Below are 19,625 nucleotides of genomic sequence, written 5' to 3'. Positions count from 1 at the left end.
GAACTGGGGGAGAAAAATTTATAGATTGGGAAGTTCACCCATCACACTTGATTGTCTAAACCTTGACTCAGAAAATCTCTCGTGACAATGGAGAAATTGGAATAATGACTATGGGATTACTGTGGGGCTGGAAAGATGGCTCAGTGGTTCAGAGCACCTGCTGCCCTAGCAGAGGATGTGAGTTCAGTCCCCAGCACCACATCAGGCCACTCACCACTTCAGCCTTCTTCTTGCCTCCATGGGTACACACACATACGCACATGTCACACACGCAGACATGCACGCATACACATAGATTTAAAAAAAAGTAAATACTTTTTTAAAGAACTTACTGTTAATTTGGAAAGGTGTGATAAGAGAACTTTGGGAGCACATTCCCCGTGGAGGGATGCTCCCTTAACCTAGAGACAGGAGGGAGGGCCTAGGCCCTACTCCAAATGACTTGACAGATTTTGATGACCCCTCCTGTAAGGCCTCACCCTCTCTATGGAGTGGGTAGGGAATGGGATGGGAGGGGGGGTTGAGAAGTGGGGGCATGGGAAGATGGGAGGGAAAGGGAACTGGGGTCGTATGTAAAACAAGAAAAAATAATTTTAAAAACTAAAAAAAAAAAACTTACTGTTAATTTGGAAAGGTATGATAATTTTTTAAGGGTGCTTATCTTTATCTCAAAAAATGCAAATGAAAGAATGAAGAGATCTAACATCTTGGATTTGCTTAAGCATAACCTTTGTGGGGAAGCTGGGTGGTGATGAGTGACACAAGATTGACCATATCAGCTGATGACCACAGAACTGAGTACTACACCATACACTTCTCAACTTGTCAACTCTTGAAAAACCTCAAGGCTGGAATGTGCCTGGGGGATAGTGCATTTGCCTAGAGTGCCCAAGATCATAGGCTTGCTACTTTAACATGCCCAAAAGGCTTTTTGCTGTTGTTGTTGTTTTAATAAAAACTAAGGGAACGTGGGCATTTTATAACAAGCCCATACAGAAATGTCCCTCTAAGTTACACTCCTCAAAGAGAAATCTCTCTCAGAAGGTTCTCGGCTCTGCACCACTGCCTGCCAGCCATCACTGGCTAAACGAGAGAATCCATGTTTTCCTCCTTGGGATCTCCAGGATGGGAACGGTCCCCAAAAACTCCCTCCATTTGTTGTTTTGTTTTGTTTGTTTCCTCTCTTGCTAACTACCTTCTGATTCAGAGTGTCACACCATCTGAATTAGTGAACAACTGACATTAGATAATACATCTTCCTTCTTGACAAAGTGTTACTGTTCCCCCAAAACTACAACTTCTCCACCACTGCCTTTTTGCACAGTACTGGAAGCTGAACCCAGTCCCCCACACTTTGGCACGCATGCTGAACAAGTGTCCTATCCCCGAGCTGCATCCCAGCCTCCTTTCACTGTTTTGAGACAGGGTCTGACTAAAGTGTCCAGGCTGGTCTTGAATGTTTGATTCTTCTGCCTCAACTTCCAGAGTATATGGGATCACAGGCCTGGGTGACATGGCCCAGCTTCCCACCACCCTCATCTAACCCTATGAAGAAGTGCTCTGGGTCTCACCCTGTCTACCAGGCTCTTCTCAATGAACCCATGTTAAAGGAATTCCTTATACTATGATTTCAAGCTACAATATCAGGGAAGATGTCAGATTCAAGCCCTTCTCAAACAGAGTACTGATTTGGCCAGATCCCCTATGACAGAAACCTTAAAGGTAACCAAAAGGGGACAAAACCTCCAGGATGTCCCAAACTCTGGAAGAGAGCTGTTAAGACTGAGAAATTGGGCTGATGAGGTAGCTCAAAGGCCACCAAGACTAATGACATGAGTTCAATCCATAAGACCCAGGTGGTAGGAGGAGAGGACTGACCCCAGAAAGTTGTCCTCTGAATTCTATAAGTACTCCACAGCACAGCATGCTCACACAGAGAGAGAGAGAGAGAGAGAGAGAGAGAGAGAGAGAGAGAGAGATTGAGTATAATAATTTTTTGAGATTGATAAACCCCACGCTCATTTCTAAAATGGATAAATTGGGACTGGAGCTTTGAGCACAACTCTTTAGGACCTACCAAGAGACCCTGGGAATCTCCTGGTCCCTCACCGATGGGACACCTGCCTCAAGACCGTCTTCCCAGTCACACCAATCAGCCCCTTTGTGTGTAATATTTTCAAGCAGCATAGAAAGAGGATGACAAGGATGAACTTCCCTGCCAGCCACACATCACCATTTCAGCACTGTAGGCAAAGAGCCCAGAGTGTTCTCTGCATATGCCTGTCAATTAGAGGTGCTGAGAAGATCGATGGATGGATCAAGCCACTGGAAGGATGGGGAGGGGCCTGGGTCTGAGCTGACCCCATGATGAGAAGGGATGGAAGGGAAGAATTCTGCAAATTTAACACCCAGCACGGAGTTTGGGGGAAGGCTTAGCAAGAGCTAGCAAGCTGCCACCTGCCCCCAGATTCTCTGTGGCCAGCGGGCACCCGCAGAGCAGGGGTCAATAGTGTGCACCACAGATTCCAGACACTTAAAGACACAGAAACTCCACAATAAAGCAAGAAAAGAAACAAAAGCCACGTCACACCAAGATGAAGCCGATCTCTCTGAGGAGGCTAAGCGCATGGCCAAAGGCTACAGCAACAGAAGCACCAGATGAAGTCAAGGATGAAGGGGACAGCTACTGTCTCCCAGCTGTCAGGCAAGAGCTGAGAGCATCACCAGGAGGCATCCTGGCCCTGGCAGACCTCACTCTGGCCCCTGTCTGCTACCTTGCTGTGTACCCCCAACCCATGCCCACCCCTCTGCCTCCTTTGCCTGTTCACGATGGGCCTTGACCACTACTGGTAGGGATGTAACCAAACATCTGTCCTTAGTCAGGAAGGGCATGGGGCCTGGGAGAGATGGGAGCCATTCAAACCACATCCCCTTCATCCTCAAGAATACTTGAACCTTTTTAGCTACATCTTTACCCTTAGAATAGCACTTGAGCCTAAGCGAGCCCTCTGTGTGCAGGCAGAATGAGAAGCTCAAGGAGTTGAAATCTGTACCATCACCTCATAGTCAACAGATGAGACAAGGCTCAAAGGTCTGCGTTGCTCGGGGACTTTCTACCCCACCACATAGTCCATCTTCGGTCAGGAATTGGTGTCTGTCTTCCCTCCCATCCTGATATGGATGGAACCTATGGCTTCACTCATGCTAGGAAAGTGCTCTACCCCAGCCCATGATGCTCCTGAATTCACTCTGAAGCTCAGGTAGGCCTTGAGTTTGTGATCCACCAGCCTCAGACTCCTGAGTAGGTAGTATCACAGGCCTTGCCTGCCAAGCCCAGCTAAACCTGCCTTTCTGGAAAGTGCATTTCCCTTTTCCTTCTCCAAAGCAGAACCTGAGAGTAGCCACTCACTCATCCTTCTAGTGCCAGGGGGCTAGCCCATTCGTGCCTCCTCTACAGACTAGGTGGAAAGGGGAAAGGAGTCAAGGTCCAAAGGCAGAAGGGTCCCAGACCCAGAGCACTGGGTTCCTGGTTCTCCCGGCAGCCTTTCTACTGGACATCAGTGTTCTCAACATCAGACACCCATGGTCCCATCAGCCATATTTGGTGCCACTAATTTTTTTAAGATTCTATTTTATTTTTACCTATGTTTCTATGTTTGAGAGTTGTGCATGTGAGTGAAGGTACTCTGGGAGGCTAAAAAGAGGTTTCAGATCCCCTGGAGCTACAGTTAAAGGCACCTTGAGGCACCCTCCACCCCTCACCTTCCCCACACATGGGTGCTAGGAACTGAACTAGGGTTCTCTGGAAGAGAAGGAAATACTTTTACCACTGAGCCATCGCTCCAGCCTCGACACTTAGATTTTTATTACAATGACTTCAATTGAACAAACAAACACATTCTGAGGACTGCCTACAGTTTAGTGATGCCTTATATTATTGCCACAAATGGAAAACTAAGTCCCACTAATGGTACCTAGGAGGGACTCTGGAAAGCAAAATGATCTCCCCTCTAGGCAGATAGTCTCACCCACATAAAGAGCCTGAGCCAGCCCACACTTGCTAAGTTACAAAGGGACATAAACAAAAGGCCAGCAGGCACATTAGAAGACAGAGGAAGATGGATCTCTGTGAGTTCAAGGCCAGCCTCATCCACAGAGAGTGTTCCAAGACAGCCAAGGCTACACAGAAAAACCCTATTTCAAAAAACAGACAAACAAGGGAAAGTGTTAAGGCCAGACTACCACCACGCTGAAGCTTTGCAGGAATCCTAAGGATGGCAGAGAGCTGCGAAGAACTTCCCTACCAAGTGACTCAATGTTACTTCATACTCAACCACCTTAATCATTTCCCTGGCATCTCACCCTATGCTGTGGGAAACATCTCATTAATCCACATTTTGAAGAAATGGGAACAAGAAGGACCAGACACGACCTAAACCATATTCTTAAAACCCTCTTCTTTGCTGCCCATCACCCCAGAGACAGTCATCATCCATGTGTCTGTGACTGTATCCCCTTGGGGAGCGTCTGTGGGGAGGTTTGGCACTACCCACCCCAAAACTCCTCCAGCCAGAGAGTAGATTCCGATATCCTCAGTTGCTAGGACCCTAGCAGAAAAGGTAGGTTATGGCCATAACCTACAAGAGAGGTCCCTGGGGTTTAGTGGGTATCAAGTCTGCATCTGGAGGCTGGAGCCCAGGCAGCTGCTTCAGGCTCTTCCCCCTGCATCCCCACACACACATATCCTCGCGTGCACACACACACACACACACACACACACACACACACACACACACACACACACACAGCAGCTCCACACGTTTCCCCCTTCCCAACACAGATGTCCAGGGTGTCCCTGAAATAGCCTGAGAAAACAAACGCCCGGGAGCAAACAAGAGAGCGAGCAGTGTTAATAAAGAGTCAAAGAGGGGAATACCCAAAAGCGGACACGGTGGGGAAGCAGGGGCAGAGCCATCTCCAAACTTGGTCCTAGCCTGGCAGCATTCAAGCCACCCAAGCGCAGAGCACGCGGAGCCAGGCAGGCAGCTCCAGGGTTCAGCCAAGTTGCAGAGAAGCTTGGGTTGAGTCAATAGCTCTACGATCTCCCCACTGCAGGCTTTGGGATGGGTACCTCTATCAGCAAAGTGAAGGTCTGGGAGCCCTGCGACTCCACTAGTGTCCCGTCTGAGCCAGCCAGCGCCCCCCGCCCGGTCTAAACGAGAGCCCAAAGGAAAAGCCCACCCGAAAGAAAACTGGAATTCACCGCGGGAGCGGAGGACAGGGGAGCCGGGTGATACCAGCTTTACCTTTTCTCTTTATTCTGCTTTCGAGATTTGTGCAGGAGTCCGATGAGTACCACGGCGGCTCGGATCCCCGCCTTTCGGCAATGCATCCTCCCGGCCGGCTGGGACATGGCGAGGCCGCCGGCGGTGCCCGGCCGCGCCCTCGCCCGCCGCGCGTCCCCGCCGCCGCCCCGGCTCCGCGCGCTCCGCGCTGCCCGCGCCCCGGCCTTTGCCGCCTGCCTCGCATGGGCCCCGCCCCACCTAGGTGCGCCCGAGGGTCAGGTGACTGGGCGCTCACTTCCCGACGACCTTCAGAGTCTCCCTGGGGCCCGCGGGGCGTTCAGTGTCCGCTCCCCCAGCGCGCGCATTTCCGAGGCTCGCTCCGGGCGCGGCTGGCCAGCGGCTCCCGGGCTCCCGCTCCGACGCACCGCCCGCCCCAGCCCCGCCCCGGCTCCGCCTCCCGCGCCGGGGCTGCTGACTCCCCGGCTAGCCCAGACTCTCGGTAAAACAAGCGACCCGACCCGCGCGAAGCAACCCTAGGGAACTCAGGCGGCCGGACTCGGGAAAACGGGGACCGGACCCCGAGAAGCGCAGGCGACACATCCCTAGTGAGCTCAGGCGGCTGAACTTGAAAAGCAGAGAATCGGATCGCAGACTAAGGACGGCGACTGGATCGCGCTCGGCGCTGCGAGGCTCGACGCCCGAATACGCACTCTGCTCTGAGCGCGCCAGCCCCCGGCCTTTTTTCGCCTGCGCCCGGCGCTGGGATCCCGGTCCCTGTCTCCCACGCCCCGCCGGCAATCTTGGGCTGCCTTCCCAGGCAGGCCCGCCGGGATACTTCTCTGATGCTGTCACTGGCTTCACAACAGGGGAGAAAAAACACACGGAGATGAAATTGTGCGTTTCACCACCCTGTCATTGTCCCAGATAAACCGCCTTTGCCTGTGGCCACCGCCTGGGCCTCCAGCGAAGGGTCCCACTCTGGATGAACACGGGGATATTCCCAAGACCAGTCGAGAATGTGGAGGGAAGGGTTTGAGGAGAGCGATCAGGAAAGATGCTGCCTCCCCTTTACACCACCTGGAGTCCGCTAAAGGATTGTCATGAGCGATGCTGGAAGGACCGGCCTTGGAAATTTAACAACACAGGGTCGGTGATCAACTTCACCCGGACTTTCCTCCTGCTAGAGTACCAAGTTAGTCAGCGAGCCTCGAGTCCTGCTCCCATACCCACCCTCTCTTACCCTCAGGTCTCCAGCACACCCTGTGAAAGCTCCATCCTGATTTGAACACAAAAACGTCTCAGCTCTTAGCTAAAGAAGGGGCGGTGCCCTGTGTCCTAACAGCCTAGAGCCTCACTCAAGAGTCCCCCTCCCTGATCACTTCCATTTGCTGCGAGGCCTCCCAGCCCCCCTTAGCCCTTGAAGCGTAACTAACTACCTTGCCTCCTTGGGGAAAAAAGAATCGGGCATTGGGGTGGGGGGTCGGTGAAGGGAATTAAGACAAGCCAATTAGCCCATCTTTGGAAACAGCCCTGGTGAGGCCAAGAGGTCCCTTAGCAATTTGCCTTGTTTTTTTACACAGTCTGGTGTTCAAGCAAACAGAAAATACAGGCGGGGAAGAGGACAAGAGGACTGTATCTGAGAGCGGGGGGGGGGGGCGGCGAGTGGGGGGAGGCGAGGGAGGCAAGTGGGGGCGACCTGCAAAAGAACACCGGGCCCTAGGCTTCTGTCTGAACTCTTCAGTGAGCTCAGCTCCTAGCTGCCACTAGAGCTGGGGCAGAGAGGAGCCCCAAGGTGGTTCCAAATGCACCTGGTCTATTTATGAAGCATCCATTAGCAATGGCCTTGGGCCCTCCTGAATAGTGGGGGGATCACAGACGCAGCCAAGGATGTATATTTATAACCGGACTGGAGTGACCCCCCAAGCCCTACCCATGGGGTAGACAGCTAGGCAGCTGCAAGGATTTCACTGGGGGTGACTTCAGAATCTGCCTGGGGGAAAGAATGGGAAGTGAGTGTTCTCAAATGGGGAAACAAAAATAGCCCCAGCACTGGGTTCAGGGCCTCTAGTATCACTTAGCATCTCCAGGTTCAGGACATGGCAGGAAGTGTGACCCATCGTAGGGTGTATTTTATCCATACATAGGGAAAGGCATAATCTGAAGAGAAAGTCTATCTGCAGCTGGTGAGCTGCATAAGCAGCTCCCACCCATCCCCCATTGCCTGAGAGTTAGTTCAGGTCAAGTGCACAGCAGGTACAAAGGCATTAGAAGAAGGTGCAAAATCTCTCCACTAAAAGATTCCATTATTCCTTGTCCTGTTGGGATTCCAGACCCTCTCAGCTCCATCCAAGCCCCAATGTGGCTAAAAAAACAAATGTCTCCAAAACACCAGCAACTTTCAGTCCATGGTTGCTGGAAACACTGAGTCCATGTTTCCTATGAATGGTGGAGCCCTTGTTTCTGCCCTATCGCCAACAGGATTTCTCCATAAGTGCCTCCTCCATCATCCAGAGCCCATAATAGCTAGGTAACCCACCCAGGAAACACAGAGAAGGAAGGAAGGCAATGCCACAGAACCTCGTGTCCATCTCTGCTGGGCTTGCTGTGCCATCAGTATCTATTAAACAAGATGAATCCAGTTCTGTGCAAAAGACAAGTGAGAGACAGAAATGGAAGACTATCCTTGGGCCATTGTTGTCCAAACAGGTCCTTTGCTAACTGCAAAGAGCCAACAAGTACATACATTGTGGCCCAGACAGTAAGTCTAGTGCCCCCTTCACAATTATTTACTTATACGTTTGTTTTCATTACATCAATTGGCTACTTTAATGATGTTAAAACAATGCTATTAATGTGGTAAAAACACATGAACTTATTAAATTCTACCTCCACACTGATCATGCACGTTCAGAAAAACGGGTGTGACAAGTCAGTCGGACATTTGCACCAAACAAAGTCATGATCCTTGAAGAAATCACAGTTTGAAAGAGAAGTGAAAGAGGGACATTTTTCACATGGGTGCCTGGAAGGTGTTCCCGGGTCACTCTTGAATAGACCAAGAAAACTGCACATGTTCAGGACACAGGGAATGAAGACATTGAAGACAGAAGGGGTCTACTTCAGGGCCCTATCCCGCTCCACACCTTACCCCCAGTAGTACCCTCACTCACCATCCCTAGAGCCCACATTCCTCAAAAACAAAGTGCCAGGCAGCTGGCAGTCTGGGTGTCTGCCCCAGTGCAGGGGAAACCCAAAGGCTGCTGGAGCCTGGGAGTGGGAGTGCAACAGAGGACAGACAGCTGCACTGCCACTCAAAGGGCCAGCGAGTTCAGACACAGAGACACGCATGCCTGGTCCTGAAGCAAAGGGCTTCCTGTGGCTGGAAACTGTCTATGGGAGCATAGGACAGCCAGAGTGCAATCAGCACCCCCGGTCTCGGGGAGACACCCCATCCCACCTGGAGCTGTCACTGCTCTTAAGCAAAGAAACTAAGAGTGAAAGATTCAGGCACCAGGAGCTTTGGGATGCAGGATAGGGCCAGATGGCTCTATGCCATGTCCTTCCCTCTCTGCAGGAATAGTTCCCAGCTATCACCAAACCTTTAAGGAAAATCGTGTGTGTGTGTGTGTGTGTGTGTGTGTGTGTGTGTGTGTCCCTGATTACACACACACACACACACACACACACACACACATATATAAATCAGACAGCATAGTACATAATACCACACTCTTCTACACACATATGCTGAAGAAATCACTCCTCAGCCCCTCTCTAGCACCTCACACTTTGACAGGAACCTCACACCTGTGCACCTTGAACAGGACCAACTTCCTTCTTGACAGGTACATCAGCGCCCCCTCCTGGATTGCAGCTCAGTTAGTTACACTTTAAGATGAGGAAAAGAAAGCGTGAGGGAGACAGGAAGGCAGACGGAGGGTGGGAAGAGGGAAAGACTGAGAAGGTCATTCGAGGTGGGAGAGCGGTTTCCATTTTGAAACAGGAGAGAGGAAGAGCCTTTGCCAATACACCAACTCTCCTCTCAACAGCTAACAGCTCCTCCCAGAGCTGGCAAGCAGCCCCTAAAAGGGCCCATACCCACAGTGACAGACAGCTACAGGAGACCATCCACAGACAAGACTCTAAACAAGTCTCAGGAACCGCTGCCCAGCCTCATGTTCCCAGAGCCACACAGCCCTGAAACAGCCATCCTGTGGGCAAACCATCCTACCAAGCAAAGGCCCCGCCCCAAGCCAGCTCAGATTTTGGAACTGGGTCTAGGAGAGCCTGTGGTATTTCTGAACTCCAAGGGAAGGAAACCACACAGAGGAAACCCACAGAGCTGGCTCCAGCTGGGCACCCAGCCCTCCACATCCCTTGTGTGCCCAGAATCTAGGGAAAGCACTCAAGGTGTGATTTCAATCAGAACTTTTCAGATATCTGTTCAGGGGGTTACCAAAAGAGTGTTCAGAAGGAAGAGAAGAATGCTTAAAATACTGCTTGAGTGTCTGAAGATATTTCAAGTTCATAATCCCTCTCTCCCCCTCCCTCCCCCCTCTCCCCTCCCTTGCAGATTTCTGGATTTTTGCTAAGCTGTGTGACTGATTTTCCCCCACGTTTGAATGAGAGTCTTTTTTGTTATTATGTTCGTTTGTTTTTCAAGACAGAGTTCCTCTCTGTAGCTTTAGCTGTCCTGGATCTCACTCTGTAGACAGACTGGCCTTGAACTCAGAGATCTATCTGCCTCTGTCTCCCAAGTACTAGGATCAAAGGCGTGCACCACCACCACCAGGCCTTTGAAGGCCATTCTTTGGAGTACCCAGTTTCTGAAGAACATGAAGCAGTGCATTTTAACATAGAGGCTCCTCAAGGATCATTCCAGAAAAACAGGAGCTTGTGTGGTACAGTGGCCTACAGTCCTACCCTTCCTTCCAGGGTCCCCTGGCCCCCATCTTGCTGATCACAAAACTCTCAGCTGCTGCTACTTGCTAAGCCACTTGCAACCACAGAAGTCTCCAGGGCTGAGTGGCAAGTCTCTGAGAGGCTGTCTCTCCATAATATTAGTAACATTGCTTAGCAACAACACCCTTCGAAGCAAGAACCAGCAGACTCTCCAAAAACCTTCTCTGCCTGGCTCCACAAAGAACAGAGTGGATTCTGAGACATGTATTATTTATATACTATTTCCCATACCAAGTCACTGTCTTGGAGACGAGGATCTATACTTATGTGACTTTGCACTTGTTTGCTTGCGTGCTATTGCTGTAACGACCTTGGCTAGACATTCCTTTAAATGTCTATGGTATTGCCCTTTTCAAAGGCACATGTAACTCAAAACCATTCTTATCAATATCAGCTACTCTAGTGAAGGAAGTACAGTTATGGGCTGACAGCCATTGAGGTGAGTGGCCATTTGTGCTTGCACTTAGTGGCCCCAAATAACTTTGATATGAAGATACTACAGCACAAGAATCAACAGACCCCACACACGACAAATCTGAACTGGAATTATAATCCCATCTCCAGTTTTTACCAGTTAACAACTAAGCCTGTGCCTGTGTCTCTTCAAACCCATAAAGATTTTAACAGTGTCATCCTAAGTACACTGCACAGATTCAATGACCATTGGATGGGTCTCATAAAGACACATATGAAAACACATAAAGCAGCCAGGCAGTGGTGGCGCGCACCTTTATTCCCAGCTCTCAGGAGGCAGAGGCAGGTGGGTCTCTGTGATTTTGAGGCCAACCTGGTCACAAAGTCCCATGCAGCCAGAGTTGTTGCACAGGGGAAAACCTGTCTCAAAAAAAAATTGTAAAACAAAACAAAAAAATCTTTAAAAAAAAAAAGAAAATATATAAAGCAAATTTTATCCCAAATAGTCAAGTCTGAAAATGGCAAACTTGTCAATCAACAAACTTTGATCCACCCAGTAAAATGTCACTCAGCAACACAAAGGAATAAAACCCTGATAGGTGTAATTGCATGGGTTCAAAACCAACAAGATACAAAGACACACACCCTCCATGCTTCCATTTATAAGAAATTTTAAAACAATCCAAGGTGCAAAATAACACTAAAACTGTAACCACCTCTGACTGTAGAAGGTGCTTGTGGTAGTTGGTTGGTTGTTGTTGTTAGGTTTTCATGTTCGAGGATTACTGTTTTTAATAATTTTACTTGTTTGGGATTACAATATAATTTCATCATTTCTCCCATCCCTTTCCTTTCTCCAAACCCTCCCATGTACCACCCTCCTTTTGCTCCCTTTCAGATCCTCGGCTACTTTTAGTTTAATCGGTGTGTGTGTGTGTGTGTGTGTGTGTGTGTCCCTTCTTTTACTTTAATTGTGTGTATATGTGTATGTGTGTATACAACCTGCTCAGTTTATATAATGTTACTTGTGTGTGCATATTTTCAGGGCTGATCATTTGGTATTAGACAGCCAATAGGTGTGTTCTTACCTGGGAAGACAGTCTCTTCAGCCCTCATCGTTCCTGAGCGTAGGACTGAGTCCTGAGAGCTTTCCCTCTTCCATGTCAGCATGTCTACAGGCATCAGCTTTGTTCGAGTCACACTCAGGCAGCCATGTTGGTGAGACTTTATGGGTGTGACTTCTGAGTTTTCTAGGAGACAGTAACACCCTGTTCCTCTGACTCTTACAATCTTCCCATGCCCTGCTCCATGAGCCTTAGGTATGGGCATTGTGTAATGATGAACCCATCGGGACTGGATTCTACAACACCACACTTTGATTGGTTGTGGTTTCAAACCAAACTATTCCGTATTAGGAGAGGACAAAGTGTTAGTTTGACCAAAACATAGAATTGCAATTTGCTCATGTTAGTGAGCCTGAGTGTTACTTCAAGGAAATGGTTCCGTGAGTAAGGTGCCTGCCACACAAGGATGAGGACCACAATTCAGATCCCCTGCACCCACATAAAAAGCAGGACATAGCAGTGTGATCCCAGAACTCAGGGAACAGAGATGGAACCCCTGGAAGCTGAAAGACTAACTCAGTCAATGAGCTATGAATTTATTGAGACCCTGTTTCAAAAACTAATTTAAAAAGTAATTGAAAACCAGGCGGTGGTGGTACATGCCTTTAACCCCAGCACTCAGGAGGCAGAGGCAGGAGGATCTCTGTGAGTTCAAGACCAGGCTGGTCTACAAGAGCTAGTTCCAGAACAGCCTCCAAAGTATCAGAAAAAAAAGTAAATGAAGAAGACAGCAGACATTGGCTTCTGGCTGCAACCTGAGTTTACGTGGCACATTTGCGTGCACAACACAAACTATCCATAACTTCAGCTGAGGGGATCTGATGCCCTCTTCTGGTCTCTAAGGGTAGTGTGTTAAGTGGTGCCCCTAGACAAGCAGGCAAGCCATTCACATAAAATAAAAACAAACCTTTAAAAAAAAATTAGCTGGCTGGTGGTAATGGCACACACCTTTAATCTCAGCACTCAGGAGGCAGGGACAGGAGGATCTCTGAGTTTGAGGCCAACCTGTTCTACAAAGCAAGTTTCAGGACAGTCAGGGCTGCACAGAGAAACCCTGTCTTGGAAAAAAACAAAAAACAAAAACCAAAACTGACATCAACACAAGTCAGAGAGCAAATCTGTAGGCTGGTGGTACTACATCCACCCAGTCCCTGCTAGATTCTAGTCTGTTTCCCAGTGATCTGAACTATTCTCTTTCTCCAAATGGTTCCTAAGAATCTGGGGGCTGGGTACTCCTTTTCAGGAAGAAGCTGTCCCTTATTCATGGGTGGAATCAAAGCCCTTCTGCTAAATCACGAACCTCCATCCTCAAAAGACTCTGGACTTAAACTCATCGATATACTGATAGATCCTTCGAACCTGATGCTGTCATTTTAGCTAAAAGACAGATGAGCAGCTCACCTTTGATGCTGACACGGAGTCCCTCCCAGAGCTTTGCCTGCTCTGGCTGAATGGAGACCCACTGAGCAGCTGCACCTCTACCATGAGTAAGTTTTCTTCTTCCCAGGCCCTTTAAAGTTCCTCCGGCTGTCTAACCTGCATCATCCCTGCTGCCATCAAAGGTCTCTCTTTGTTAGCAATTCTTTTCTCTCTCCTTAGAGTAAACTGGTTTTAGTTGTTTCTTCACTGAGCCTGCCATGTTGTAAAGAACCCTCAGAATCTGCACCTGCTGGTTGCTTTCCTTTGACTTTGAGCCCCCAGTGTCCACACACACACACACACACACTCTCACACACACACACACACACACACACACACACACACACACACACTTTGTGTCCACACATTCTCTGCACTATCCACCCCACACTATCACCAGACAGGTTCAAGGGCTACAAAAAAAGGAAAGTACCCTACAAACCTACAAACAGATCTGAGAGGGGATCTTTGGGGAAACGTCAAACCTCTGCTGACAGAGGAATGGGTCTGAGGTTTCCCTTTTGTAAAAAGAAAGAAGTGGGGGGACTAATTCATCAATTTACAGCCCTCCACATTGCTAAATTGCAAATACAGGCAGAGACCTCCTTTCTGATGCCCCTTTCTGCTTGGTGGGGGGGTGTCTTCCCAACCTGGCCTACCTGACACCTGGCCTACCTAGACTATAGGTGTCTGTTACCTTATCTGCCCAGCAAGACCACTGTGCCTGCTGTGAGTGCACACACAAGCCACCTGCTGCTGTCCCCCATTGCTCTGCTGAGCTCTGTGCAGGCCATTTTTGTGTCTCTCACTGCACATGTGACCACACTGATTAGAACTTGTTAAGTTCTCCTTCCTAATATGTCTGCTCCCAGTTGCTGAGTGGAAGCCCTACAGGGAGACAGAAACAGGCAGACAGAGACCAAGAGAGGAACATTTAAATCTTCCCTCCAGAGCTAGGATTATAAGCACTCGAGAGTGCTTAGAAAACAGGCAGACAGATCTTTGTGAGTTTGAGGCCAGTGAGACTCTGTCTCAAATAAACAAGCACAAAAACCATTTTCCTCCAGCCACATGGGGTCACAAAGGATAGGGTCAGGTCACAAAAGTAACCAAAGGTCCCAGGTTTGCAGAAACTCCTTTGGAACACACTAAATCTGTTTCAAGGTTGAGAGGAGCTGGGCTGGCGATGATATTCTGGGCACACTATCCATCCTACATTTTATCAGTAGAAGATTCTGAAGACAGTGCTCAGCCAAGGCCGGCAGTGACCTCCATGTGACCCCACATGCATTATGAGAATGGAGTTCCTCAATGCTGAGGAAGCAAAACTTGCTTTTCATAAAGAATCAGGACCTGAAACGGCCTGGGCTTCACACTGAACCCCCAAGGCAGGACTCACAGTGGAAAGATATAGCCAACCAGCACCATCAGTGGGACTAGAGGGCACATCCAACAAGGGAGCTTGGGGCCTGGGAACTGGGGACCTGGAGTTGGGGGGCTGGAGAGTTGTTTTGTTTGTTTTGTTTCTTTCTTCCTCTCTCTCTCTCTCTCTCTCTCTCTCTCTCTCTCTCTCTCTCTCTCTCTCTCTCTCTCTTGAGAGAGGGTTTCCACACAGACCAGGCCGCCTCAACTCACTACATAGCTGAATCTGGCCTTGAACTCCCACCCTCCTACCTCCATATGCCAAAAAGCTGGGGTCACAGGCACCTGCCATCACTCCCTTCGTGTTCTTTATAATTGAGACAGCGGTTTGCATGGAGCCCTAACTGACTTGGAATATGTACTCCTCCTGCTCCTGTCTCCCCAAGTGTTGAGATTTCAGGTACAAGCTACAATACTAGCTCAGAAATAGCATGTTTCTTCCAGAATCTACAGAGTAGAACCATATTTTTAAAAAAAATAATTTTGGGCAGAATCGAAGGCTAAGAGTATGTCTCAGTGTTAAGAGTGCTTGCCTAGGGAGCTGCCAGTCCTGAGGGAGATGGGAGGAAACTAATTTGTTTCATAGTCACAAGTGGCAGGCCAAACACTGCCTCTTAGCCAGGCAGATGCTAAGCGGCTGGCCTACATGGATCTCTTCCCCTTATCAGAAGAAATGAGAAGTCACTGATACATAACCAGGGCTGTGGGGTAAACCAGACAACACTTGTGGGAGGGTACTACGCAGGGTACTCACTGCTTCCTGACCTTCCACTATAGAGAAATGACAGCTGCTGGTTAATGTGTGTGTGTTGTTCGTTTGTTTGTCAACTTGACACAAACTACAGTCATCTGGGAAGAGGGAATCTTGATTGAGAAAATGTCTCTTGTCAGATTCGCTTGCTGGCAAGTCTATGAAGCATATTCTTGATTATTGGTTGATGTGGGAGGGCCCAGCCCACTGAGGTCAGTGTCACCTCTGGGAAGGTGGTTCCAGGCTATACAAGAAAGCAGGGATGAGCAAACCATGAGGAACAAGGCAGAGAGCAGCATCCTCCGCGGCCCTGCTTCAGTTCTTACCCTGAATCCCTGCTCTGATTTCCAGCCATGATGGACTGGAGCCTGCAAGATGAAGTAAACTCTTTCCTCTCCAGTCGGCTTTTCCTTAATACTTATTTTTGTATGTGTATGAGTATTTTACCTTTGTGTGTGTGTATGCACCATGCGCACACCTGGTGCCTTGCAGAAGTCAAAAGAGGGTTTCAGATCTCCCTGGAACTGGAGATGGCTGTGAGCCACCATGTAGGGACTGGAAACCAAACCTGGGTTCTCTGCAAAAGCAAACAAGAGCTCTAAACTACTGAGCCATCTTTCCAGCCCCCCCCCCCTGTGTGTGTGTGTGTGTGTGTGTGTGTATGTGTGTTTCTCTCTGTCTCTCTCTGTTTCTCTCTCTGTCTCTCTCTCACATACACAGAGAGAGAGAGAGAGAGAGAGAGAGAGAGAGAGAGAGAGAGAGAGAGTCACTTTTGGTCATTGTGTTTATCATAGCTACAGAGCTGAAAGCTAACACAGACCTAAAGAGACTGCTGCATGTGACACTGAGCAAGCTCTACACCCTGTTCTGGAAGCTGCCCACAAGCAGTGTAATCGAGATATGGAGAAAGTTGTGGCCCCAGGAAGTTGTCACACTGGTCCCTGGGGTGGTGACAATCTTCTGGGTATAAGATTTACAGAAAAATTAAGTGCACTAAAATAGTAAATATAATTAAAATTAAACCATGTCATTATGGTCTGGATAACTAAACAGTGTTGCCTGCCCAAGGCCTGTCTGAGTCTCAGACAGCTCCTTATTGAAAAGAGAGAGAGAGAAGAAACAGATACATGCCCCGGCCAGTAAAGTGTGAAGCATGCAAGCATGAGGATCTGAGTTTGATCCTCAGCACCTACAGGGTGGTGATCACATGTAATTCCAGGGCTGGGGAGGCAGAAACAAGATCCCTGGAACTTGCTAGTCAGGTATCTTAATTCAGTCAGTACTCTCCAGATCCCACTGAGAGATCCTGCCTCAAAACACACAAACACACACACACACACACACACACACACACACACACATTGTAGGGCATGGTGGTGCAGAAACAAGTAGATCTCTGTAATTTCAAAACCAGCCTGGTCTCCAGAGCAAGCCTAGGCCAGCCAAGCTATATAATGAGACCCTCTCTAAAATTAAAACAACAGATGGACAGTGCTTGAGAAAGAAAGATACCTCTGGCCTCCACAAGTATATGTACATACACGTATGATCACACATGAACATGAGGGGGCTAGAGATTAAAATAGGTTTCATGGTACAGGCTTAAATCCCAGATACTCACAAGGCTGAGGCAATGGGATCATAAGTTCAAGACCCGCTTGGGCCACAAAGTGAGTTCAAGATGAACTTGGGAAATTTAATGAGAACCTGTCTCAAAATTTAATTTTAAAAAATTAAGGCAAAAAGAAGAGAGGAGGAGGGAAATTAACCAGCGTTGTTTGGAAAGGTGTTAAATCTAGATCAGTCCATCACTAGGCCCTGCTCCTGAAGGTCAAAACAGATATAAATAACTTCTCCTGGCCATCAGTGTCACACTTTGCTGCATCCTGGGGTCACATTGTTTGCACCAGCTCAACTGGCCTCTTTTTTCTCTTCCTCATCCAGAGCTCAGAACACAAAGGGCTCAGACAGTCACTCGTGCAGAGATCACCTGACACATCCTCAGAGGTCCCCAGGCCAGCACAGGTCTCCATGAGCATGTCCTGCCTAGTCTAAAGCAGGAGAGTTGCCTTGCAGCCACCCCTACCTGCTGCTGAATAAACTAAAACCAACAAGGTCATTCTCATGCAGAACTACACAGGACCACAAGCAGAGCCAAGACCCAACCCCAAATGCTACTGGACAATGCTGACATCCACAAAACCCAAGTGAAAAGGGATGGGGACCTCAGGAGGCAAGGGACTAACTAATCCAGTCACACGGTCTGTCATCAGTGGGAGATGATCTATCTGCCTGTTCAGGCCAATGTGTGTGTGGGGGGGGAACACCCCGACATCACCATTGTTTGTGTTTAAGGTGGGGCTATACCTCCTCTCAGCCTGCCCATCCTGAGCTTTGTGGCGGCAAGCCTGACCAATTTACACATTCTGTTTTCCAAGCCCATAAACCTGACTGTGAACGCCTACCTAATCGTCACTGGCACCACAGGAAGAAACTTAATAAAAACTTCTGAGGTTTCCAGAGTAGCAGACTGGAGCTGCAGAGAGGTAGCAACTACCTCATAATACGAGAGGGAAGAGGAACCTGTAATAAGGAAAGCAGGGAGATAGGGACAGGGCAATACAGCCCAGTGGGTAGAGCACCTGCCTAGCATGCTTGAAGCCCCGGCTTGGATCCCAAGCATCTCTTACACTAGGTATGGGAGCTCACTCCTGTAATCCCAGCACTAAAGACATGGAGGCAGAAGGATCAAAAGTTCCAGGTCATCTTTGGCTGCATATCAAGTTTGAGGTCAGCCTGGAACACATGAGACCATTGCTCAAATAAATAAGGAGGAAGTTCTGATCGTTTTATGGCCCCAAAATGGTTTGAGTCATTCCTGAGTCATTCTTTAAGGTTTCCATTTCAAGGGTAGAGCATTGTCTTGGATTTCACTTTTCCTTTGGGATAAGTCAGTGTGAGTTAGGTCCGTCAGGTCTCTACCCTAGGGGCAGGCAGCACATCAGAAAACAAAATAAGGGTGTGGGAAAAGACTATATCCTTGCTCAGTGAGGGAGCGTGCCCCCAAGTGGGACTGTGGGTAAATAGGCCCAGGAAGAGCCCCCAGAACAGCTTCCCCAGCCGCAAGCACAGGCAGATGCAAAAAAGCGCCCACAAAAGACCAGGGACAGATCACAGAGCATTGTCAGGGTACCCCGAGGGAAGGAAGCAATGGCACAACTCTGTCTCTTGGAATCCCAGGTCACCTCAGTGGTGAGCTCCTGTAATCCTAGCACTGAGAAGGCTAAAGCAAGAGGACCTGAAGACCTGAGTTCAAGGCTGGCCTGGGCTATACAGAAAACTCTTGCCTCAAAAAAAAAAAAAAAAAAAAAAAAAAAAAACGAACAAGCCAGGCAGTAGTGGTTGGTACACACCTTTAATCCCGGCCAGCACACTGGGATTATGTTTTTTGTTTGTTTGGTTTGTTTTTGCTTTTGTCTTGATAGCTCTGGCTGTCCTGGAACTCTTTATGCAGACCAGGCTGGCCTTGAACTCAAAGATACACCTGCTTCTGCCTCCCAGGTGCTGATTAGTGATGTACAACAGCACACACAGCCAAGAGCCTGAATTTGGAGCTGGGCATGCAACACGTAGCCCCAATGTTGGGGAGGCAGAAATGATTGGAACTTGTTTGAAGCTTACTGGCCAGAAAGTCTAGCCAAAGCTGCAAGCTCCAGATTCAAGGAGAGACCCTGTCTCAAAAAATAAGGTGGAAGCCAGATATGGTGGCACACAACTTTAATCCCCAGTATTCAGGATGCTGAAGCAGGAGGATCTCTCTGAGTTCTCATCCAGCATGGTCTACATATCAAGTTCCAGGACAGCCAGGGCTACATAGAGAAACCCTAACTCAAAGGATAAAGGAAGAAGGTGTAAAGCTATTGAAGAAGGCATTTACCTCTTAACCTCTGGCCTCCACACACTCATGCATACACACAAAAACATATACATGCACATTAGACATACACACACACAAGTTTAAAAAGAATCCAACAAAAAGGCTTATGCCTATAACCCCAGCACTCAGAAAGCTGGGGCAACAGGATCACGTGTTCCAGGCCAGATGAGTATATAGTGAATTCCAAGCAGTCTGTGCTACATGCAACACCTTGTCTCATAAAACCAATAAAATAAAATGCATTTTCCCTGCTTGTACTTATCCTTAAGTCTGCACATACATGTGTATTCCTGCAAAGGGTCAGGCATGTA

At 48.6% G+C, this 19,625-nt stretch overlaps 1 protein-coding gene across 8 annotated transcripts in view; it reads right to left on the bottom strand.

The window, feature by feature from the left end:
• The window catches only part of Rap1gap2 (RAP1 GTPase activating protein 2), a 189,078-nt gene that overhangs the window by 121,313 nt on the left and 48,140 nt on the right, over positions 1-19,625 (bottom strand). Inside the window, exon 1 of one of the 8 annotated variants that reach the window (XR_007834248.1) lies at positions 5,307-5,537. The exons of 5 other annotated variants lie outside the window; for them this stretch is intronic. Coding sequence is in view for 2 of the 3 variants with exons in the window: in XM_051180017.1 (XP_051035974.1) it covers positions 5,307-5,413 (107 nt within the window). In the remaining variant the exon portion in view is untranslated. Of the gene's footprint in view, positions 1-5,306; positions 5,538-19,625 lie in introns of those variants that run through there. 2 more of the 8 variants (XM_051180017.1, XM_051180015.1) reach the window with 2 other exon arrangements.

The sequence above is a fragment of the Phodopus roborovskii genome, unplaced genomic scaffold, assembly GCF_943737965.1.
Source record: "Phodopus roborovskii unplaced genomic scaffold, PHOROB, whole genome shotgun sequence".
Taxonomy (NCBI): domain Eukaryota; kingdom Metazoa; phylum Chordata; class Mammalia; order Rodentia; family Cricetidae; genus Phodopus; species Phodopus roborovskii.
The sequence above is the reverse complement of the archived record's forward strand: the minus strand, read 5'-3'. Positions and strand labels throughout refer to the sequence as shown.